Here is a 24,861-nt window from a genome sequence, read left to right as displayed (position 1 = left end):
AGTGACAAGAGGCTATTTCTAGTCTTCATTTATCCCCACGAATTAACACTATTCGTGTTTTACTGCAGAAATATTGTGTATGTTTATAAGGTGCTGTCTTGGATCCTGCTATAGGGATGTTACATAATGTGTGATATATATACCGCCTTACCTTTCTTAAATCTAAATAATTCTGAACCCGAAAGCATATGTGGTCTTAAGAATTTCATGTTAAAGTTTACGGATCTGTATTTGCTTTTAGCAGGGAAATTTTAATTACATTATGGACCAATGATGTATGGTTTGTGAATAGGCAATACCTAAAAAAGAGAGTTGAACAAAATAGGATTTTTGTGAATGCCTAAATTTGATATTTCATAGTTTGAAATGCAGATTGCACTTGCTTGTTTGTGTCATAAATACTCTCTCCCTTCTCAACTACAAATAACCAAGCATCTCTAGTATGGAGAGATAAAGGAAAAAACCAATTACAGAGACAAAAAGTGGAATGTTGCTTATATTAAAAGAGCCAGAGATCAACTGGTGATCAGTAGGTTCACATACAAAACAAACATGGAATGACAGGGATGTTTGAGTATTTCTGGAACTTAATTTTGGATATATGTTTGTTTTTTTCTTTTAAACTTTTAAAGAAGTTTTTTAAAAAATCACTTAAGTCTTTGAATCAGTTCCCAATCTGGCCAAATATTATCATCGCTAAGATTCTAAATGGAATGTCTCAATAAATCATTTGCGGATCAGTGCACTAACACTTGGTCGGTAAGAAATTTTTATAATTTTAGGGGCACCTGGCTGGCTCAGCCAGAAGAGCATGCGACTCTTGACCTCAACCATAGGAAATTTACCTCATACAAAGCCAATTAACAAACACCAAAATGTCAATGGAAGGATTTCTGAATATTCCTCATTATTCATTCGACATTTACTGAGGCTAATGCGCAAAGTTTTGCAATCGAGTTGGGGAGAAACACCAAAATTTGAATACAATCAAAAACAACAGAGACTAAATATAAGATAGGATAACATACTTTTTAAGGTAAGTGTTATTGAATCACTGATCAGGTGATGTTAGAAAGGTTGCTTTGAAAAGAAAAGTCTTGTTAAACAGAGATAATAACATAAATAATAGGGTAACAGAATATTTGTATTATCTCTAACTTTAATTTAGTTTACTTCAACAAAAACTTACGTACAGAGTTAAGTCCTTTCCCCAAACCTGGGTGAATATTCACAACCCTCTGGGGACTTTTTGAAAAGGTGGATTCCTTGTGCTAGCTCTGAGAATTCTGATTCAGTTGGTGTGGGATGGGGCCTAGGAATCAGTATTTTCAAATCCAGACATTAAAAATATGACTAAGACATAGATCCTGACCTGTGTCTATTGCAGAGATACACATAAATAAAGTACAAAGTGAAAAGTGCAGTGAAGAAGGTTTCATTACGTGGCTTAAAAGACTCTGCCAGTTAATAGATTAAAACAATCATAAAAACTTAAATTCTTACCTAAATTGGCATACATTACAAACAGATTGAAATACTGCTGCAAATGACGCCCATGCTCTGAAACTTCCCTTCTCAAGAGATTTAGAACTGCCCTTAGTAGGTGATCGCTCAGGCTTAAGTTGTCATAAGCCTGTAAAGGATAAAACATTGGCTATTTTTCAGTGACAAGATATAGGTACAATGTACTTCTATTTGCATAAAAAAGGGATACACGTGCGCGTGCACTCACACACGTGTGTTCACACAGTAAGTTCAATCCAGGCAGAAATTTCTGGAAGGAACAATCACACAAGAGACGATTAAAAAGGGATGCTTCTTAGGAAAGGGAATGAAGATCTGAGGTAGATTTCATTATAGAGCCTTCCATGCTGTTTTAATTTTTAATAAATGCAAGTCCGTTAAAAAAAAAAAAAACTTTAGAAATAACCTACATAACAATATGTATAATTAAGCCACTGTATGTAACTGAATGAACAGTCAATAATAGCTATTCATTGCTGCGAAGTACCTTTAATGGAACTCCTAGACATCAGTGGTATGGTGTGTGTGCACACACACTTGTTAGGCAAACATATGAAACAGATGTACATATACTTGTGACTTCAACTTCCAGGAAAGAGATTTGTAAGCATTTAATCATTAGAAAGAAAACCCGGCAATTACCTGACTAGAAGGTCCAGGAGATGCGAAAGGTGAAGGACACGGCCCATCTTGCAAGGAAAAATGTGCAATAAAAACTATAAGTTTTGCAAATGCACCCCTCACTTCTGCACTAGGGCACTCCAGAAGATATTCAGAAAAGCGATTTGAAACATTAAAAAGGACATTGTGAGCAAACCAAAATCGTACATTCTTGCTGTGACGAAGGAGAATACACAATGCATCATACCTAAGACAAAACACAAAAATCTATGAATACCAATTCAATGACGTGTCTCATATATAGTACAGATTTGGGTCTTTATGAACCCAATAAAAATCAAAGACCTTCTTTTACTACTGGAGGGAGAGAACCAGCAATGGTTGCTTCCAGTACCAATATGAAAATGACAGAGGATTACTACAACTTGGTCTATTCTCACAAAGTGACAACACAGAGAAATGAAAGCTACAAATTCATTACCAAACCATTCCTAGGTTCGATGACAAAAACAATCCCTCCCCCAACCTTCCCTTGACATCTTACCACTAGATGAACACATAAAAATCATTAAATCGAGGTATTATAATGGCCTCTATACTTTCACAGTTTGTAATTTAGGAGACTCATTTTATTTATGTTTTTAATCTATGGCAGAATTTAATCTAGGGAAGCTAAAACTAGTAATTTCTTCATTAAATAGCTTAGACTTTCAAGTATCATCCTGTAATATTTTGTACAGGGATGTCAAAGATATGACACAAGAGAACATAAGCAAAAGCCAGCTTCTGAACAATAAAAAGGCCACATAACTATTTTAGTATGATTTCTCTCACTACTGCTACCAAGAGTCTTTGTATTCTGCATTCTAGATCTGAAACATTATCATGATTTGAAAAAAATAAAGCCATATATTAAAGAACCAAACTAAGTATAATAGGAATGAAAACCCAAAGTAATACCAATCACTGGCAGAGCCACGGACTATTTTCTTGGTGTGAAATCCTGTGGTAAAAAGGAACCTAGCGGCAAGCTGAATACTAATCATAGTGATTTCTTCTGCTTCAGGCAACAGGTGATCTTGCCCTATAAAAAAATGCAGATACGTTAAAAACAAACAAGCAAATTTCTATGTCTAAGCTCCATTTTCAAACAAGTCTGCATTTCCATTGATTTCCAGAAGTCTTAATTTTGCTAACCGCACCCCACCCGGCTACTTATGAAATTCTTACTCCAGTAAAGGGTATTTCAAACTAATGCTGGAGTCAAAACCAAATTGGTATAATAAACAAAAGCTCCTCTCTTTCCAAATAGCAAGAAAATACATGCTGCTCAAAGGTAAGTCATCTGAAATATGGCTTTAAAGTAGCCCAAAGTAAAGATGCAAATGTGTCGACGCCTGTAGGAAATCCTGCAAGTAAATTAAGAGTTCTGCTTCATCACTAAGAAGGTAAATTCTTTTTTAAACGAAAGCTTACTTCTTAAAAATACTTATTTTTGAGAGAGTGCATATGTGCAAAACAGGGGGAGGGGCAGAGGACGAGAGGGAGACACAGAATCTGAAGCAGGCTCCACCCTCTGAGCCGTCAGTGCAGAGCCCAACGCAGGGCTTGAACTGTGAGATCATGACCTGAGCCGAAGTCGGACGCCTAACTGACTGAGCCATTCGGGCACCCCTAAGAAGCTAAATTCTTGATGCTCACCTGGTGGAGGATTTAAGTAAACACCATTACATGTAAGGAGTTTTTTCATGAACTGAAAATATTCCAAACTGTACTGCATTCGGTTATGCATGAATTGCACGTTCTGCTTCCGCACACTTCTCTCAATGGCTGATGGCATGATAATTTGATGGGGTCTTGTGGTGATAGCGAGCTCGGATATGTATCTTATCAACTCATCACCCTGGTCTATGGTATCCAGTCGTTCGTAAAAAAGTATGTAAGCATTCCACCACCTTTTCTGGCGCCTGTATGACATGCGCTTCATCATGTGATCAAACACTTCTCCCATGTACTCTCCACCAAAACACTGGTTTTTCATTTCTTCGTCGTCGTCCATTTTACACTCTGTTACATCACCGTCATCAAATTTATACCAGCGATTTCTCTCGCCATCTCCACCATTCCTTTGAATGATATACGAATAATAATGTCCCCCACTTGCTTGACCACTGTGCACCAGCACACCCACAAGTCTGTATTTCGTGCTTCCTGCCGTCTCACTCTCAGACTGCTCATTCTGTTGTATCAGCTGACTCTCTGGGTTTACGTTATCTCCTTCCAGCTTTGCGACACCTGCAACTGTGTAAGGCTCCATGTCCAGCTCGCGAGGAAATTCAAAGTAATCATTGAACTTGATTGCACATTCTCTTTCCCAGTCATAGTCGAATCGTTTCAGTTGGATGGCAAGAACAGGAGGTAATTTTTTAATTAGCAAGCGCTTTACGGTATCAACCTAAAATAAACAGAGCAAGTTACTAGATGTTCTTTTATAATCCACTGCAAAAAAAAAAAAAAAAAAAACCTAGAAAATTATAGCATTAAATTCTCTTTAAGACAAATCTGAGGTTATAAATGAAAACACATGCCAATGAATACAATCAAGGTGATTCTGTCACACTGGGTATTTCAAAAAATGCTAACACTAATATGGAAATAGCTGATGCCACTTGTTACAAATTGCAAACAGTAGTGAGGCAGACATTACTCACTGCCTGCCTGGCTTCTATATTGTCACTGCCATCTAATCATCGTTACTTGTTTGACACTTATTGTTATTCTAATGAAGGTGTGCTTTGTTTTGAGCCAACTGAAGAAATGTAATAGCAGCTAGTATTTCCTGGGCCATTAAGTGCCAGATAGTATGCTCAGTACTGCCTGAGCAGTAGCACGTTTAATCTTAACAGCCCACCAGACAGGAACGACTGAATGGTAGTGGGAGAGTGGGGAGAGTGGGGAGAGTGGGGAGAGTGGGGAGAGTGGGGAGAGTGGGGAGAGTGGGGAGAGTGGGGAGGGGATCAGGAGCAGCACAGAGATGGTGTCACTTGCCTCAAGCCTCAGAGCGTGGGTGACAGGCAGTATGGTTTTACAGTTCTCGTCTCCACCTCTAGACTGTAATATCTCCTTAGGTGGTGTGCAAATGTCAAAACAATACAGGTGACTGGGACGTGAGAAAATTTGGGAGCCCAGAAAGATACACATTGTAAGTGCCCAGAGATAAAACTTTATTAGGTGGGCCTAAAAATCTCATGTGACCAAATTAATGAAGGTTTCAGTAAACTTCTTGGTCTTTACAATAACTAGATATGATAGGAGAAATGTTTTCCCACCAGCTCTATAGCTTTGAGGGGTTCAATCGCAGTTTGGATGGACATGGATGGAAAGAGTATGTGGAACTCCAAGAAGAGAATGTGGTATTAAACTATTATGATTTCTAATATGTTCACTCTCACCCATTTCCCTAGCCCTTCTGGCACTAATTTCTCTCAATCTTCTATCCCTGAAAAACCTTTATATCAGTTATCTTAACTACCTTCTGTTACCACTCTAACAAAGCAGGGTAGGGAATAAAAAGAGGGTGAACTCTGATGACAAAAGCAATCAACTTTCAAATCCATTAAAGGGAAACATAATTACTTTAAAAAACTGGATAAGTCATACCTTTTTATTGCATTTTTCACAATGATATGCATTTGCACCTTCTAATAAATCTCCTTTGACATATTGTTCCAAAGAATCAAGAAGATTTTGGTGATTTCGGATGTCTACATTCAAAGTCGTAAAAGATTCTTCACACTCGTATCTAAAGGTATCATTTAAGAAATAATCAAAAAGGATTTCTTAGTTTTCTAAACATTTTTAGTTACAGACTTAATGAAAACTAAATTTGTGATACTTGTAACATGAAACCCGTAAGCCACAGAAAATTAGCAATAAATGACATGTTTTTGGGTCACTTATCCAGTGTTGGGCACCACATTAAGTTGTTTATACACTATCTATGCACCGGGTTCTTGGTCTTCATGACAAACCTACACCATCTCCATTTCAGAGATGAAGGAACAGGGGTTCAGAAAGGTTAATCTGGTCAAGATGACTAGGCAAAACGGTTTTGAAGCCGGTCTGTCTAGCTTCACAGCTTAAAGTCTTTACAGTCTACTGGGCTGCTTCCACCGTCACCTGTTTAGGTGGTTAAATACATGCCAAGACCAAAGCATGAATTCATCAACATCTGGAAACATCGGGAAAGGTCAACTATCAGAGATAGAATCTCACCTTGTGGAAATTTTCTACTAAGGGGATTTTCAGATTTCTGAGGAGACACATTCCATAAATTCAGAACATGGGATGTGGGGAATACACTCTCAACCATCAAATTCATTCAACAAATATATTCAAAGTGCCTTTGATAAAAGTACTCTGGAATAGCCACTGTTGAAGACAGTCCCTTATATTTAGGGCTTTTCAGTTTAGTTAGGGGAAAAAAGGTAGACAAAGGTATTTTTAAGTGGCACAAATGGAATATGAAGTAGATATTAAGTGCACTGCTACTTACTATAATGAAGGAACAACCCATAAAAGAGAAAAAAGGAGTCAAAACTTATGACTTCACTTAAAAAGTAGGGCACTTGAAGATGAGAAGCCAGCAACATTTTTCTATAAAAAGTAATGATTACAAGCTTTTCTTGGGCCATGAGGTCTCTGACTGTGCTGTTACAGGGAAAGAAGCCGGAGAGCAGGTAAAGAGATGGGTATGTTCCAATAACCCTTTATAAAAACAGATGCAAGGCTGGATTTGACCTATGGTGCACAATTTGTTAACCTGTGATCTACACAAATAATACTCTAAAACAGACAGACTTGGGATTCTTTACATAACCTTCTGGCATGTGCTAATAACAAAACTAGCTTAGTTGTGGAGCAGATATCTGAACTTTAGGGATCTTACCTATGATCGTGCTCTCTGGACATTTTCACTTAGCAAAGAAAAGCAATAATTTCCAAATAACTTTGAAAACATAACAAAACCAAGTTTAAAACAAACCAAGAAGGACTGATTAGAATAAATGACCAAAAAGGTGGCTATTTTAAAAACAAAAGGTTAAAATGACAGTTTTATCGCCCACGTAATGCAAAAGGTCTTCCAAAAGGACCAAAAGTTGTCCAGGCTACATGAACAATACATGGGTCTTGTTCTGAGTGAACGGTTTAACCTCACAGAAACTTCTCATTACCTCTCCACCAATCATTTCCCTTTGACCAAAATTATGAAGCACTCCCACCAGCCATATACACACACAACACTATATATAATAATGTTTGGGCTTGTAGAAAACACGGTCTTACTGTGATATTTTGGTGAAAAGTGACATGAAAGCAACATTAATCAATAACATGCAAGAGAAGTTCCGAAGTAAAACTTCCATGTGACAGGGATAAACGTGTACCTACAAGAGTGAACTATAACAGTCGTTTAACTATTTTCAGTAAGAGCCCTTAATTTCCCGTTTAAGTCAAAAACACAATTTGTTCAGTCAACTCTTGTTTTGTTTTCTACTGAAAACATACTTTAAGGATATTCACACCATAATCAATGCTGTTTTATTTTTTAATTTTAATTTTTTTTAATTTTTTTTAATTTTTTTTTTTTTGATGTTTATTTTATTTTTGAGAGAGACAGACACAGAATGTGAGTGGGTTGGGGCAGAGAGAGAGGGAGGCACAGAATCTGAAGCAGGCTGCAGGCTCTGAGCTGTCAGCACAGAGCCTGACGCGGGGCTCGAACTCATGAGCTGTGAGATCATGACCTGAGCTGAAGTTGGACGCTCAACCGAGTGAGCCACCCAGGTGCCCCTATTTTTTAATTTTTAAATGTTTATTTATTTTGAGAGAGACAGAGCACAAGCAGGGGAGGGCCAGAGACAGAAACCCAAGCAGTTTCTGCACTGTCAGCACAGAGCCTGACTGATGTAGGGCTAGATGTCATGAACCATGAGATCATGATCTGAGCCAAAATCAAGAGTTGGACGCTTAACCAACTTATCCACCCAGGTACCCCACCATAATCAATGCTATTTTAAAAATTACGGGTGTCTGAGTGGCTCAGTCGGTTAAAGTGTCCAACTTCAGCTCAGGTCATGATCTCACGGGCTGAGTTCCAGTCCTGCGTCGGGCTCTGTGCTGACAGCTCAGAGCCCGGACCCTGCTTCGGATTCTGTGTCTCGTCTCTCTCTGCCCCTCCCCCACTCACGCTCTCTTTCTCTCAAAAATAAACATTTAAAAATTTTTTTAAAAAATTAGTATTTCACTTACAGAGGAAATAGTACTCCATGTCTGTCATTTCCTAAGCTTACTTACTTTAATTCTAACATAAAGGGCAAATTTATAAGTAACACCTGTAGCTACATGCAAAATGTTATTTGATTTTCCCAGGAATGACCACACATAAATCAAAAGGAACCAAAAGTTATTTGACCAACCCAAACCAAAACGAAATCCCCAAAACAAGCAAACAAAGAACCAAAAACCTCCATGAAGCCACCACCACCACCACACACAAAATCGAAACCCACAATAGTGAGGTACCCACACTGTAATTCATCCAGTCTGAGGCATATAAATTGGTGGCATACTCCACTCTTGTACATAATCAAGGTTTTATTTTTGTTAGTAAATCAACAGTACAATTTAAATAGATAACCGGCACTTACCTATGTGGGCAGCCCTGGCAAATCTTCTGATCAGCAAAGGAACCTCCTAAGACTTTACTTAGCATAGCTGGATGTCCTAAGGCTTTCAAAGCTTCATCTAAACTATCCACCAATGAATTAAAAAATTCTAAAGCGTCATGCTGTTCGCGCAGATTAACAGGTTCACCCCAAAGCCTAAGAAATAAATGGAATAAAATATGTAACATGTCATACTCTAACAACATATGCAATCTTTTTTCAGGAGAAGAAAAGGGATACACCACAAATGACAATACATAAACACATTTTCCCCCCCTCAACTACAGAAGTAGAAAAAAAAATAAACGCTCTTTATGTATAGAGTGTAGTGGGAGAGAAACTGAGGCTCAGAGTGAAAGTGCACTCCAGTGCAAGAGGCGTCACTGTAAACTGCCAGTGTGGCTGACAGGTATGACAGGATCCAACAAAGCTGGCTGCTTCAGGTAACATGGTGAGTGCATGCATTCTGATTCTACTTGAAGACAGCATGTGGTGGATCTCACTCTTAGGTAAAGGTTATAAATTACTATTTCTTTCATTTTGCTTAAATTTCATGTTATAGGTACAGTGTGGAGATTAATTTATTTTAAAAAAAATGTTTATTTTTGAGAGAGAGCATGAGAGAATGAGTGGGGGAGGGACGGGGGGGGGGGGGGGGAACAGAGGATCCAAAGCAGGCTCTGAGCTGACAGCAGAGAGCCTGATGCAGGCCCTGAACTCACAAACTGTGAGATCATGACCTGAGCCAAAGTCTGACACCCAATTGACTGAGTCACCCAGGCACCCCTATTTAATCTTAATTAAACTGCTTTTTCCAAGTGAAAAGAGAAAGGTTTGACATGGTCTGAGTAATGAGTAAAGTATGCAAACCAATCTTGAGAAAACAAGTCTTCGACTGGGTGTTTCACAAAAATGAGACCAGACACTGCTAAAAACCTATACACTGCTGGAAAATATTAATGACATCTAATTTTTATTTACAGAGTGACATAGAGAATAGAAGTTTGAAAGCATTCTAAGAATTATGACAAATGTATTTTAAATATGGTAGAGGAATTGTCTTTTGATGCAGTATTTGTAACATTTTTTCTACATAGTAAATCATCTTATTCCAATTATATTTAACACATTTGATACAGTTGAGTTTAAAATAAAAAAATCAATTTATTTCACCATTGGAAATGACACCAATCCATTGTACTTAATTTCAAATTATCACCGATTGTCCCCAAACTTTCAAACATGTAGTCAACCATTAATTACAAAAGGGAAAAGGTACTTTCATAATGAATAGATCTAAGACAACTGATCAATTGGTGGTTAATATCACCAATAATCAGATAAACTGATACCATGTATCTCCCAATATAATGCCATAAGAAGCATTTAATACCACCTACTGTCGTTTTCTTGCCAAAAAACGTGTAACCTGAACCTAATTATGAGGAAATAATCACACAAATCAAAGTGAGAGACATTCTGCAAGACAACCGGTCTAAACTCTTCAAAAATTTCAGTGCCATAAAATCATGACAAGTTGGGGACATTATTTTAAAGAAAACTAAAGAGGTAATCACCTCTTGTGGTTCCTTCCAGGATACCAGTCTGGCATTGAAAAAAAAAAGTTACAAAGAATATTTTGGGGGAAATCAGAATACATAATGATGAGTATTAAGCATCATTTTTATTTTTTAAAAATATTTAAAGGTAGATAATTTATTTTCCTTTTTTTTTCTTCATAAGAGCTACACCCAATGTGGCACTCAAATTCACAACCCAGAGATCAAGAGTCGCAGGCTCTACTGACTGAGCCAGTCAGGTACCCCATATTAGGCATTATTAAATCAGTATTAAATTTAATAATTGAATTCATTGAGTGTGATAATGGTATTATGTAGAAGTAGGAAAGTATTTTTTTTTTAATTTCTTAAAATGTTTATTTTTGAGAGAGAGAGACATAGTGTGAGCAGGGGAAGGGCACAGAGAGACAGAGGGAGACACGGTATCTGAAGCAAGCTCCAGGCTGAGCTGTCAGCAAAGAGCCTGATGAGGGGCCTGAACCCACAAACTGAGATCGTGACCTGAGCCAAAGTCGGACGCTTAATTGGCTGAGCCACCCAGGCACCCCAGGAAGTGTCTTTATTCTTGGCAGATACAATGAAGCACATGTATGCGTGTGATGGGATAAAGGATCATGCTTACAACTTACTATCAACTGGTTTAGAAGAACCAAAAACCCAAGTACAGTTGACACCGGGAACAATAAAGGTTTGAAGTAACGTGGACTTATACATGGACTTTTTTCACCATAAATATAGTACTGTAAATGTATTTTCTCTTATGATTTTCATAATAATATTTTTTCTCCAGCATACCTGATTATAAGAATACAGTATATAATACACAGAACATACAAAATGTTAATTGTTTATGTTATCAGTAAAGGCTTCCAGTTATGGGGCGGGCATCAAAAGTTATATGCGGATTTTCAACTGTGAGGGGAACCAATGCTCCTAACCTCCACGTTGTTCAAGGGCTAACTGTATACACATAAGCAAGCATGGCAAAATGTTACCAGTTGCTAAATCTGGGTAGAGAATATAAAGATGGTCATTATACTACTTTGTCGCTTTTTCCGTTGGTTTCAAATTTCCAAAATAAAAAATTGGGCATGGGGTGGGGAATGTGATTAACCCCCATGTATGAGGAGTATATTACATGTTTAAAAAGAGAATAATCCAGAAGTGCTAGTCTAGATAAACTGGAAGTTCCACTAGTATAGGAAGTAATTTAGAAATCAAAATGCAAACGTATTAGAAGAGAGAGGTGCCTGCGTGGATCAGTTGGTTGAGCACCTGACTCGGGTCATGACCTCACCATTCATGACATGGAGATTTGCATCGGGCTCTGCATTGCCAGGGTGCAGCCTGTTTGGGATTCTCTCTCCCCATCTCTCAAAATAAACAAATACACACACACACACACACACACACAAACATATTATAAGAGAGAAAATGATTTATAACAATGATAAATTTTAAAATAGAAGCACGAAAAGTGTGAGAGTAATCTGGAAGAGGAAGAACAGAAATGCTAAAAGCCTTGTGGCAGAGATGGGACAGGCTGGGGAACGAAAAACCTGGGGTAGGCAGAGAGGAGGGTGTGTGGTATGCCAGGTGATGGGACAGAAAGAGTAAAAGCAGAGCTGGGAAGGAGGGTGGAGCATGCAAGCCAGTTACGGATGAAGCAGGGGGCTTAGGGGAATCAGAGGAATTTGTATGGTGAGTCACAGGAAAGCCATCATACTACAAAGCAGTGGTTTCAAAAGGAATTGAAACAGTGTCCTTCTAGGGAAAAGGGAAGCTGCTCTGACAGAAGCCGGGAAGATGGGGACAGGAGTGTCGGGTGACCCTTCGCTTCCCCTGTTCTCAGCTGTGTGCGAGACCTTAAAGAAGTGCTGAGGAGTGTTAAAAAAACCCACTGCTGTGTAGGATTACAGCCTCTTTCATACACACCAAAGAGTGAGGTGGTTGTACTGTGGTATTTTAGTACAGTGCAGGACACACAGTAGGCGATGATTTAAAAAAAGAAATTAAAATAAGTAAAAAAACAAAACCAAGATACAATTGAGAATTTTATTAATTAAAAAAAGTATTCCACCTTTCCTACAAAATTGTACATGAGGACAGCCATGTTGTTGGTGAGGAAAGTATCCTTTTATAGACGTATTCTAGCTAATAAATCAAAGAATGATAAAATTAGAATACTGCCATGTTGTAACCCTGATGAAATACTTTAGGCAGTGACGATTAATGGCTGTTATCATGGGAGACAGACATTATGTAATTCTCCTCACTGAGGTAAACATTACCACCTATAAAGTAGCTTTGACTGTCGTTTCAAAAAAAAGAGAAAAATACCACCTCAATCTGATCAAGTGTCTAGATCTTGCTACTTTATTTATAGGAAATACAGTAGACCGAGGAAAACAGAAAATACAAAAATACCACAGAGAGCCCATCAATAAAATCCAGATGGTGGGAAACTTTACAGGGTAAAACTACCTGTTTTTTTCCAACAAATCTCAAGGGAGAAAAAAGATTAGAAGAGGGAAGAGTCAGAGCAACATTTGAGGTATATGGACTTCATTTGGATCCCAATTTCAAAAAAACACAAGGATGTTAAGGATTTTCACAAAACATGGTAATAGTATCATGGTTATGTTTTTAAAACACCAGAGATAAATACTACACTATTTATAGGTGAAAATGTGTGAGATTTGCTTCAAACAATGTGGAAAAAAGCAGATGGGGAATGTAGATTAAACAAGATTGGGCCTGAGTTGACAACCGCCGAAGTTGGATGATGAATACATAGGGGTTCACACTATTGTCCCTACTTCTGTACATTAGAAGTTTTCAAAATAAAAAAAATTACTAACATCTTAAGAGACAAAAGAATGCTGCCTCTCTAAAGTAGGACACTTTCTACCTCCAACTTTAAAGACAAGAAGAAAAAAAAAAAAAAAAAAACCTAAGAAGCTTTAAATATTATAGCTGACACTTGAACATGAAGGTCAGGGGTGCCGACCCCCATGCAGCTGAAAATCTGCCTAGAACTTCTGACTCCCCAAAACTTAACTACTCATAGCCTACTGCTGACCGGAAGTCTTACCTACAACATAAATAGGCCATTAACACATATTTTGTTATGTTTTATGTATTGTGTGTATTCTCACAATAAAGTATGCTAGGGAAAAGGAAATGCTATTGAGAAACCAGAGGGAAAAGAAAATATATTGGAAGTACTGTATTCATTGGGGCGTGGGGGTGGGTGGGGTGGGAATTTGTGTGTAAGTGGACCCGTGGAGTTGAAACCCATGTTGTTCAGGGTCAAGTGTACTACTGCTTAAACATTCAACATAAAGATACCTTCAACATGTATTTTGGAAGTTTAATGTTAGGGTACAGAGATGTTCATAAAGGCTTAAGCAGTATCCCCATTTCTGTCCACTTATAGTTTACCTGAACTGTTTCCAAAATCCTCTGGGCACATAGTACTGTAGTCGAGAAGCAGCTAAATGACCAAAGATGACCTGAAGGTGCCTTAGAACACCAATGTTATACTCTTTCCTGTCTTCTGTTTTACTTAATGCTGGCTTGTCTTCAAATTGTTGAGGGTATCCAAACACATCATCTCGGGGATCAACATTGCTCTAGAATTAAAAAAAAATATCATTAATAAGCTAATCTAACTTTAAAGTACAGTAAAATATGTTGAGACAAATGCCCAACAGTTAGTGAACAAATGATTAATCATTTGTACTTCTAATTTCTTATATCCAAAGCACTTAACTTCCAATTTATAAATTTTAATTAAGTTAGTATTCATCCCCACCATTTCACAGAGTAGTTGTCATGAAGGAATGATGCTGACCATGTATGGGAAAGGCCGATAATAAAGGCAACACAGAGGAGTGTTGGGTGTAAGTTAGACTGAACTGGACCCCAATGCAGGCGCTGCCACTTAGAAGCCAGGTAACTTTGAGCAAGTCAGCTACTTAACCTGTGTAAGCTTCAGTTTCTTCCTGGGGATATGCAGCTGTGGTGAGGATTATGAGGTACTCACTCAGAACTATAAACAGTCAATAAAGTATGCATATTAAGAGGAGCACTCTTCAAAAAACGATGCCAGAAAAAGTAGATAGCCGTATGCGGAAGAATAAAGTTGGACTCTTCCGTAACACTAGATACAAAAATTAACTCAACAGATCAAAGACCTGAATGCAAGAGCTAAAACTACGAAGCTCTTAGGGCAAAAACGTCACGACACTGGATTTGGTGACGATTACTGGATAGGACAGCAAAAGCGCAAGTAACGAAAGAAAAATGAGACATACTAGACTTCATGAAAATGAAAACCTGTGGTGCGAAGAAACTAGAACACCTGTGCACTGTTGACAGAAACGTAAAGTGGTGCAGCCACCGTGGACCAGTTCCTTAAAAATTAAAAGCAGAATTACCACATGATCCAGCAATTCCATGCGTGGGTATATACCCAGAACTGAAAGGCCTCGATGAGATATTTATACACCCATGTTCACAGGAGTACCATTCACAGTGATCAAGAGGTGGAAGCAACCCAAGCGTCCACTGATGGACAAATAAACAAAACGTGGTCTATCCATACAATGGAATATTATTCAGCCTTAAAAAGGGAGAAAATTTGGACACAAGCTAGAACACGGATACACTTTGAGAACATTATGTTAAGTGAAATAAGCCAGTAACAACAAGACAAATTATGGTACGATTCCACTTATGTGAGGTACCCAGAACAGCCATGTTTGAGGAGATGGAAAGAAGTTTGTGGCATCACAGACCTTGGATACAGAAACAGATAACATCCAGTCCCTGCCCATGAGAAACTCCCAGTCTAGGGAAGGAAAGAACACAGGCAACAGGCAAAGAACCACAACACCCCACAAGTGCAGTAGAGAGCTGAGACAACACAGAGCAAAGGTCCCACGAGAGCAAAGATAGGACACCTTATTGGAATCTTATCCTATATTTTCTGCCTTATTTACTCTTTGCGAATATAATCAGCTATCTCTCCCCGTGCTTACCCTCATCATCCCAGAGATGTGATGGGCTGTAAAATTCTGAACTAGAATTTTAATTTCCACTTGAAGCAGTGGTTCCTAATCTGGTAGAGGTGTTAAGCATTCCCACTACAAAGCTTTTGTAAAAAGTAAAAAATGGGGGCGCCTGGGTGGCTCAGTCGGTTAAGCTCCAACTTCAGTTCAGGCCATGATCTCACGGTCTGTGAGTTCGAGCCCCATGTCGGGCTCTGTACTGACAGCTCAGAGCGTAGAGCTTGCTTCGGATTCTGTATCTCCATTGCTCTCTACCCCTCCCCTGCTCATGCTCTCTCTCTCTCAAAAATAAACATTAAAAAAAGTTTTTTTTAAATAAAAAGTAAAAAATGTGCAGATGCTAACCCCTGGATGATGTGGTTTGGGTGGATTTGGGAAGGAATTGGGACAAGTCTATGTTTCAGAAGCCCTGTAAGTGTTAAACTACCTCAGAGCAAATAGTTCTGGTGATTGAAGACAGGGAATGAGGGAAGAACCACTAAAGACATTAACTACAATTAAAACACTCTGGTTTCTCGGGGTGCCTGGGTGGCACAGTTAGTTGAGCGTCCGACTTCGGCTCAGGTCATGATCTCACGGTTCGTGGGTTCGAGCCCCGTGTCTCAGCTGTGCTGACAGCTCAGAGCCTGGAGCTCGTTTCAGATTCTGTGTCTCCCCTTCTCTCTGCCCCTCCCCCACTTGTGCTCTCTATCAAAAACAAAAAACAAAAAAAAAACCCCACTCTGGTTTCTCTCTGCAGTTCTCACCAATGCCATGAACAGGAAAAGATCAAATAAAAGCAAAGAAATACAGAATGGATATATAAACATGACCACAACTTAAGTTTTGCAATATTCTCTTGTTTACAGAGCCGTGCCACCGTTATGTCCAACCTGATCCGTCAGTACAACCTAACTTCTGCGTAGCTTTATTGTGCACTGGATACTCGGAAAGCAGCATAAATTTTGTCACAAGACCACGTAATATTTAAAGTACAGAGAAGTGTGTTTCCTAAGTAAGAAGAGCTATGATCTGGGGCAAATGTAAAAGTAACCTAAAAGCAAGCACACAAAATGAAACTGGCATAGTATATAACTTGGCATAAATTAATGGAGCTATAATTAAAAATATCAAGTAGAAAAGTGAAAATATAATTTAAACTGTTATAAAAATGAAAATCCTCATCATTATGCACACTCCAAATTATACTAAACACTTTTCACATACAAAAACGGATTATGTGAACAGCAGCTCTAAAAAAATAAATTATCATGAACATTAACTGCAGTTTTAAGTCTGGTAGATAGTGAGCACTAGACTATGTCAAGACACAGCAGCCCATGCTGGGAAGACTCTAGCTTTATTTTTAAATCTCAGTCAACAAGTCCAGTGAAAGTACAACACTCCATAAGATAGAATGACAGTATCTGGTATTTCAAACAAGAATTTCAAACAAGAAAGGAAAATGCTAAATAAAATTTACCTCATTGTCCTGCTTCTCATCCCCAGACATATCATCATCTACATCACTACCTGTGCCTTCAATTGCAAGAATACCGTTCCTGATGGAGGGAATCATGTAGAGTTGCTGAATCACAGAATTCATGTAACAAGTAGCACCGGCATTTTTCAGCCCCACAAATCCTTTAGGTGGACGGGGTCCAACAGGTGGCAGATATTCCCACTCTGTAAGCGCTTCACAAGCTGAGAAAGGAGAAAAGATTCTTGTAGCAGGAATATAGCCTTTTTGTCCACCGTTAGCTCTATTAAGCTGATAAGTTAACATCACCAACAACCCCACTACTGCTCCAGGTAGCTGAAGCAGCACACAGAGTGTGCATTTCCACCACTGTAGGGATTCCTACACCCCACTACGTCAGAACCCGCGTTTCACTGGATGTTGCTTCTACAGAAGTGTCTGAAACCATTTCATGAGATTGTACGATGCTGATTTCTATGTGCTCACTTTATTATTTAGTCACTGTGAACTTTCAACTTTTGTAGGTTTTTTAAAAGGGTCTTCAAATTCATTCTGACATGACATGTTAACATAAATCCATCCACATATTTTATAGCTTGTTCAGGTTTAAAGCATTTTAGCACCACTGGGTTCACATCCAGGTTCTGACGCTTGCAACTCTTTCCCCTTCAGGTAAGCTTCTGTTTTCTTACTAATAAATGTAAGAAGAGGAACACTTGCTTTGCCTGTATCCACAATGTTATTTTGAGGAAGTAACAAAATAGCAGTGTTTGAAAGTTCTGTGAGAACTGTAAATCACTGTACGTCTCCCTCTAACTAGTATAAACCTGGAAACAATGTAAATATTATCACTGCTTATGGGACTCATTACATACATCACAGTATACTGAATTGCACAATATATAGCCAATAAATGGAATTAGGCAAATATGTATGTGTTGATAGGGAACAATTGCAGACATATTAAGAGGAAAAGAAAGTGAAGACACCGTGTACACATGACAATCTGTAATTAAAAAAAGAAAACAAAACAAAACAAAACAAAAAACTAAGAAAAAGATTTTTATGTGGATTTTCCATACAGAGATGCTGGAAGGACAGACACAAACTGATAATAACAGTTAAGCTATTCAAGGGCAGCTGGGGACTAAAATGGGCAGGAAACATACTTTTTAGTATGTAGCTTCTTTGGTATTTCATATTTTTACCATGCAAACGTACTACTTAAAAAACAAGTAGCCTTTTCTGTTTCTGCCATCTTCAAGCCTGTGAAGGGGTACTCAGAATAGGACTTTTAAAACAGCAAATCTGGAAGGCTGTGGTCCAAGGCTACCTTTTTGCTGGTTAGACGTGGGGTTCTCCAAAAACAGAGTGAGCACACAGCTCATCTTAAAATTGAAAGCGTTCACGACCAAGATGAAATTAATTTTATCTGGGTTCAAGAGATGTGCTCATGTGTACAAAGCAAAGAACAACATAGTGACTCCTGGTGGGGAAACTGAACAAAACCAGAGTACTCTGAGGAAAGGTAACCCATGCTCATGGAAGCCATGGTATGGTTCATGCCAAATTCCAAAGCAAGCTTCCTGGACTTGGAATCTGGACAAAGCCACTGGACATAGAATCTATGATACTGTACCCCTTGAGGATTTCAACTTACTGAAAATTAAATGAATGTGTGAATTTATTAAAAACAAAGATCCTTCTTTAAAACAAAAACTGCACCTCACTGAACATGGATTTGCTAGAATAGCTAAAGGTCTAACCTTTTTTTTGTTTTTTAACTTAAACTTTTTTTAAACGTTTATTCATTTTTGATAGAGAGAGAGAGAGAGAGAGAGACACAGAATCTGAAAGCAGGCTCCAGGCTCTGAGCTGTCAGCACAGAGCCCGATGTGGGGCTTGAACCCACAAACCACAAGATCTTGACCTTAACCGACTGAGCCACTCAGGTGCCCCAGGTCTAACCTTTTAAGCAGTTTAATTAGAACCTCCTAAAATGTTATTAAGAATGTCCTTATGAAATACAATATATCAAAAAATAAATTGATGTTTTTAAAGATTTACTACGATCAATGACACATCCTTAAGCTTTGTAGATAAACACTGGTTTTCTGAAATCAAAACAGCCTCCATTATGTTTGATTTATTTCTGCTTTTTTGGTCATTGAATATTGCCCCAATCCCTCTGGGGCCTCAGTTCCACATCCGTAAGATCTGGAGCCCACAACTAATTTCAAGGGCTTCATGTGGGCATTAGCTGAGAACATAAGGTGCATTAGAAGGTTATCTTTTCATCTTCTAATCTTTAAAACTAGATTTCCTTCAAGCTCATATGAAAACAGTATTAAAGAGCTTCTAAGTGAGGAGGGCCTGAAAGGTTTTCTAAGTCATGCAACTTGAGGTTTTTTTTTTTTTTTTTGAGCCAGTACAAGCAGGGGAGGGGCAGAGAATCTGAAGCGGGCTCTGTGCTGACAGCAACAAGTCTGATGTGGGGCTTTAACTTATGAACTGTGGAGATCACGACCTGAGCTGAACTCAGACGATCAACTGACTGAGCCACCCAGGTGCCCCTGGAACTTGAGTTTTAGCTTTGAACTCTGGCACTTATTTTGACTAGTTATCACTCTGTAGTTTGGGTTTTACTCCAGATTTGACTGAGACAAAATTTATTTTGCTAAGTACTCAAACCCCTTACAGGAAGACATTTAATAAACAACTGATATTTTTTCTACATCAAGGCTCTCTGCTTGTAATGGTGTTAAATTACACATCCATTTCCTAGTTCCTGAAAGAAAAACAGGAGTTGAAGATGTTTACTAAAAGAAAAATAGGAAAACAGAATTTGAACACATCAGAGAATTACCTGTCAGCACAACACTGTATTTTACTATACTTACTAGTTATTGCTGTGCCAATGTAATACATTTCAGTCAAGGAATCTACTATCTGTTTAAGATTCCTCACGCAGCCAACCGCTAATGCTACAAGTAACTCAAAACCAGCATTAATGGTAGCTGGGGAGCTACAGACTGGAATTGCTTGTTCAGCGGGCAGCTCTCCATTTCTCATATACTGCAGGTAAACATTGGATGCAGGGAAGATGAAATCATCAATTAATTCCTGCAAGAGATGAAAAGAGGATTACACATTTAGCAGTTGTAGATGTCTGTTATATTTTTTACATATATGTATAGCTATCTTTATATAATGTTTATACATATGACACACAAAGTTGTGTGTATATCTATATATGCCTTTTTAAGGAAAGAAAGAAATCTCTCTTGGAAGGGAAACAGTGCTAAAATTAATGGTCAGAATTAAAGGTATCATCACATCTGAGAAAACTTACTTGGATTTTCTAATAAAAAGATTCCACGTCAAACCACTATTTACTACAACTTATACCCAATTTCTCAGGCTAAAAAAATTTTTTAAGCCCCAGGTTGACTGTAGCACTTAACAAAATTTACATTTTAAATAAGTTTATTCCTTTAATCATATGTATACCAAAACTCATTTTATTTATTCATTTATTTTTATTTGAGTTTGAGAGAGAGAGAGAGAGAGAGAGAGAGATGGAGATGGAGAACTGAAATCAAGAGTCAAACGCTTAAATGACAGAGCCACCCAGGCACCCCCAAAGCTCATTTTGAATAAAAATAACATGTACTGATACTTTTTGTTTCCTTTAGTTACACATATGTAAAGAAACTCATTAAAAATGATAAACAACTTGCACAGTCTAACAATTCTTAAAAAGTAGAAGAGAGAAAAAATTAAGACAATACACCAAAGACATACTATAAACCAACACACTTGGTAACAAACATTTAGGTTATGATATCTAGCTTAGGACAAAACTTACTTTAATGAGATTAGCACCTCCTTTTTCACAACCAATGTGATACTTTTTCTCAGGGGTTTGAAAGGCCAGTAATTCTTTTGTTACCCCAAGGTGGCCTTCCAAGATCGTCTCTTCAACACCGGTTTCACCTGTTCGTTTAACATCATCCTGCCAAAGAGAAAATCCCAAATGCCTAAATTATGAAAGGGAGGGAGGAGCCAGACAAGAGTAAACTGGACATATGTGAGGTAATTCCCCTAAACCTTCCCATTCTTTTAAAATAATTTTAAAAATAAATCAACATATATATACGTGTGTGTGTGTGTGTGTGTTCCAGTGTAGTTAACATACAGTGTTTGTTCTATTAGTTTCAGGTGTACAATACAGTGATTCCACACATTACTCAATGCTTACCACAAGAAGTGCTCTCCTTAATAATCCCTATTACCTATTCCCTAAAATTAAGACTCCCTTTCTTGCCAAATCGTCCCCTTCTAAGCAAGATGGAAGTTCTTTTCAGAACTTTCTGAAGGCTACAAGCAAAAGCTATGAATCTCTTTAGAAATAAATTTCTCACACAATTCTGAGTAAAGAGTATCTAGTATTAAAATCAAAAGTTAAGTGCTAGTCTATAGACTGATTTTTGATGAAAACAACTCAAACTTTTTAGAACATAAAAATCTGCAAAAAGGCTCAAGATTCTAAAATGCAAGAAGCTAAAATTAAGTATTTCAAGTTTCAGGTAAAACAAAGCATTTTATAAAACTAGTTATGCATTCATTCTGTGACTCATGAGTTACTAAGGTATTCTTTAGTTCTTTTTATTACTCTTCGATATTTTTCACTTAACCAAAATGCTCAAAACTACAAACTCTTTACAAAACACTCTTACTGATATAATAAACACAGTATTAGAAGCAACTTACCCTAATTCTTTTAAGCCAATCAATTTCATTATTGAGAAGAACTTCGGCATTGGGTATATTAATATTACTATTGTAAGCATAATTAAGAAGATGCCTTAAAAGGGTGAAGTAGTCGCCTGAATGTTTGGCTCTCTCTCTGGCTGTGCTCTGAAACAATAAAAGAGAATAATGTGAATTTACATGTCCAAGCTCAGAATCTACTTTTAAAAAACCTAGAGTTAACCAGAGCAGATATTAAATTAGTATGGGAAATTATCATTTATTTAATAAATCTAGACTGTTCTAACTTTAACCTATAACCATAAATTCCTGAATGCTTTGTTTACAGAATTAATCACATTGATATAAGCATATTAAAAAATGTCTCACCCCCAAAACGGTAAAGAGCAGAGTAATGAAGAAAAGTAGAGGCCTGTGTCCCATGCAACATCTGGTGCACATTAAAAAGAACTGCTCCTGAGCCACCTGGCGAACAGTTCTGAAATAAAAATGTTTCACATTTAATATATTATTTGCATGAAGAAAAATAACGAAATTCCAACACTGGTTTTTCTTTGGGGGAGGGGGTGGGGTGGAATAAAGGGTAAATTAAAAGTAAAAATACAAGGATACAAGGTAATACCCCCTTAAGAAGGCAACATAGAACAGACAACTTAGTAGGCTGTATGCCAAGAACTAGAACCTCAAATTGTCACAGAAGAGTTGAAGGGATGTTCTGTAACACCGGTTTCTTGAAAAAGGCTGGAAATGGTCCGCTAGATACAAGATGTTCCATAGGGAATCTTACACGTCTTTTTGGCCATCCACAGAATTTTTACTCAACTGCACTTTGGAGCAAAGAACTCTGTAGGAATTCTGTTGCAATTACAGTAAGGATATTGCTGTAATGTCCCTTATATTATACTAGTGGTTCCCAAAACATGGTCCTCAGATCAGCAGCATCAGCATCATTTGGGAACTTGTTAAAAATGGAAATTATCAGGTCACATCCCGGACCTGCTGAATCAGAAATACTGGGGGTGGTACCCAGCAATCTGTTATTTTAACAAATCCTTCAAGTGACTTTGTGTAGTAAAGATTGAGAACCATTCTATTATACAATATTCTATGATGACCCATGTGAAGAACTTATCTATGGTCCCAGTAGTGAGAATTTTATCATTGTGAATCTCACCCACACACACACACACTATATATATATATTATTATATATATACATATGTGGGTGGCTCAGTTGTTTAAGCATCCGACTTCGGCTCAGGTCATGATGTCATGGGTCATGGGTTTGAGCCCCGTATCAGGCTCTGTGCTGACAGCTCAGAGCCTGGAGCCTGCTTCAGATCCTGTGTCTCTGTCTCTCTCTGCCCCCTTCCCCACTCATGCTTTTTCTCTCTCTCCCAAAAATAAACATTAAAAAAAATTATATACTATATAGATCTCACTAGAGTAAATGTCCAAGAGGGTAGAGACATCATATATTTAGTTTACCGTTGTCCCTCCAGAACCTAGAATAGTGTCCGACATAATACAGATGTTGAGAACCAGTTCAGTTACCACATGCATAAATGTTGTTTGCTTAGAAGACAGTGGTTTGTCTCCATTAGAAAGTGGAGGGCTTTGCTTTACAGATGCCAGAGTTTCTGACACCCAGAACAATGTCTGACATATGGAAGATGCTTAACAAGTATCTGCCAAGTATTTGTGTATCTTAACAGACATTGCAAACTACATTTCGTAACTATCATGTTTCTTTGTGCTAGCTGACAGACAGCTTAGAACCAAATTTATAGCTCAAGGTAAAGGACTTGACAGCACATATTCTGTGTACTAACCCCCCTCCTGAATGTTTCTAGAAACTTGTATATGATCTTATAAACCAGAGGGACTTCAGAAGATTTGTGCGTTGAGTTTGGTGGAATACAAATAAACTGAAGTCAGGAGTACCTAAGTTTTCTGGGGAGAAAGTCCATAACTTTTATTAGATTTCCAAAGGTATATGTCATTTGCACTATCCTAGTTAATTTTTTAAAAAAGGTAAGTATACAGCCCAAATAAAGTAGGGATCTATACAGAGTATTTGTCATTTCCTGATGAAATCTCTCACATACATGCAGATTTCTGCAATGCTTCCAAAGAAACTTCTATTAGATTTTCAAAAGTATAGGTCATTCGCACTATCCTAGTTTATTTTTTAAAAAAGTTAGGTATACAGCCCAAATAAAGTAGGGACCTATACAGATTATTTGTCATTTCTTGATGAAACCTCTCACATACATGCAGATTTCTGTAATGCTTCCAAAGAAACATTTGCCTATCAACAAATCCTGTTGCTCACACCTTTACAAATTACTCAAAAATTCATTTCTCACCATTTCTAATACTACCACCCTCCAGGCACTGTCAATGTTTTATTTGGATTAAAAATCCGTTTTTCTTGACAATCTAGAACTTATTCTCAACAAAGCAACCAGAATAAACTCAAAATGTTAATCACTCAGAGCACATGATTCTTCTGCTCAAAACCGTAAAACAGGATTCCCATCTCACTTATAGTAAAAAAACAAAACCAAACAAAAAATCCATGTCGTTACGATGATCTATAAAATCTTAACAGGCTGCCTGTTTATTTTCTGACCTCACCTCCTACAACTGCCTACTCCTCACTCACTGCTCCAGCCATACTGGTCTCCTTGCTGTCCTGCCTCAGGACATTTACATCTGTTGTTCCTTATGGTTAAAAGGCACTTGCCCCATTATCCTACATGGATCACTACCTTACTCTTTCAGAGCTTTGTTTAAATATGTCACTTTCTTAGGCAGCCTTCTCTATCCTATATAAAACAACTCAATGGACTCCCTACTACTCCTTATCACCTTCCCTGCTTTATTTCTCTCCATAGCATTTATTACTATCTAACATACTATATATTTTCCCATGTCTGTCCTTCCCACTCCCCATCCTCATTAGTACTTATACTCTAACAAGGCTGACGGTTTATTTTGTTTAGTGCTATATGTCCCTAGTAGCTACGATAGTGCTTGATACACAATAGGTACTTGAGAAATTATTCACCAACAAGACTGCCTACCGTATTAAAATT

General features: G+C 37.8%; 1 protein-coding gene across 3 annotated transcripts in view; it reads right to left on the bottom strand.

The window, feature by feature from the left end:
* The window catches only part of USP9X (ubiquitin specific peptidase 9 X-linked), a 154,308-nt gene that overhangs the window by 11,764 nt on the left and 117,683 nt on the right, over positions 1 to 24,861 (bottom strand). For all 3 annotated transcript variants that reach the window (XM_042974466.1, XM_042974465.1, XM_042974467.1), the window contains exons 27-38: positions 22,130 to 22,238; positions 21,761 to 21,907; positions 20,856 to 21,002; positions 19,888 to 20,110; positions 16,991 to 17,211; positions 13,898 to 14,088; positions 8,856 to 9,029; positions 5,806 to 5,947; positions 3,847 to 4,600; positions 3,106 to 3,229; positions 2,167 to 2,392; positions 1,504 to 1,633 (exon numbers count right to left, since the gene is read on the bottom strand). In XM_042974466.1, coding sequence (XP_042830400.1) covers positions 1,504 to 1,633; positions 2,167 to 2,392; positions 3,106 to 3,229; positions 3,847 to 4,600; positions 5,806 to 5,947; positions 8,856 to 9,029; positions 13,898 to 14,088; positions 16,991 to 17,211; positions 19,888 to 20,110; positions 20,856 to 21,002; positions 21,761 to 21,907; positions 22,130 to 22,238 — 2,588 coding nt within the window. The remainder of the gene's footprint in view (positions 1 to 1,503; positions 1,634 to 2,166; positions 2,393 to 3,105; positions 3,230 to 3,846; positions 4,601 to 5,805; positions 5,948 to 8,855; positions 9,030 to 13,897; positions 14,089 to 16,990; positions 17,212 to 19,887; positions 20,111 to 20,855; positions 21,003 to 21,760; positions 21,908 to 22,129; positions 22,239 to 24,861) is intronic.

Source organism: Panthera tigris, chromosome X, assembly GCF_018350195.1.
Source record: "Panthera tigris isolate Pti1 chromosome X, P.tigris_Pti1_mat1.1, whole genome shotgun sequence".
NCBI classification, from domain to species: Eukaryota; Metazoa; Chordata; class Mammalia; order Carnivora; family Felidae; genus Panthera; species Panthera tigris.
This window is presented reverse-complemented; position numbering and strand designations above follow the sequence as displayed.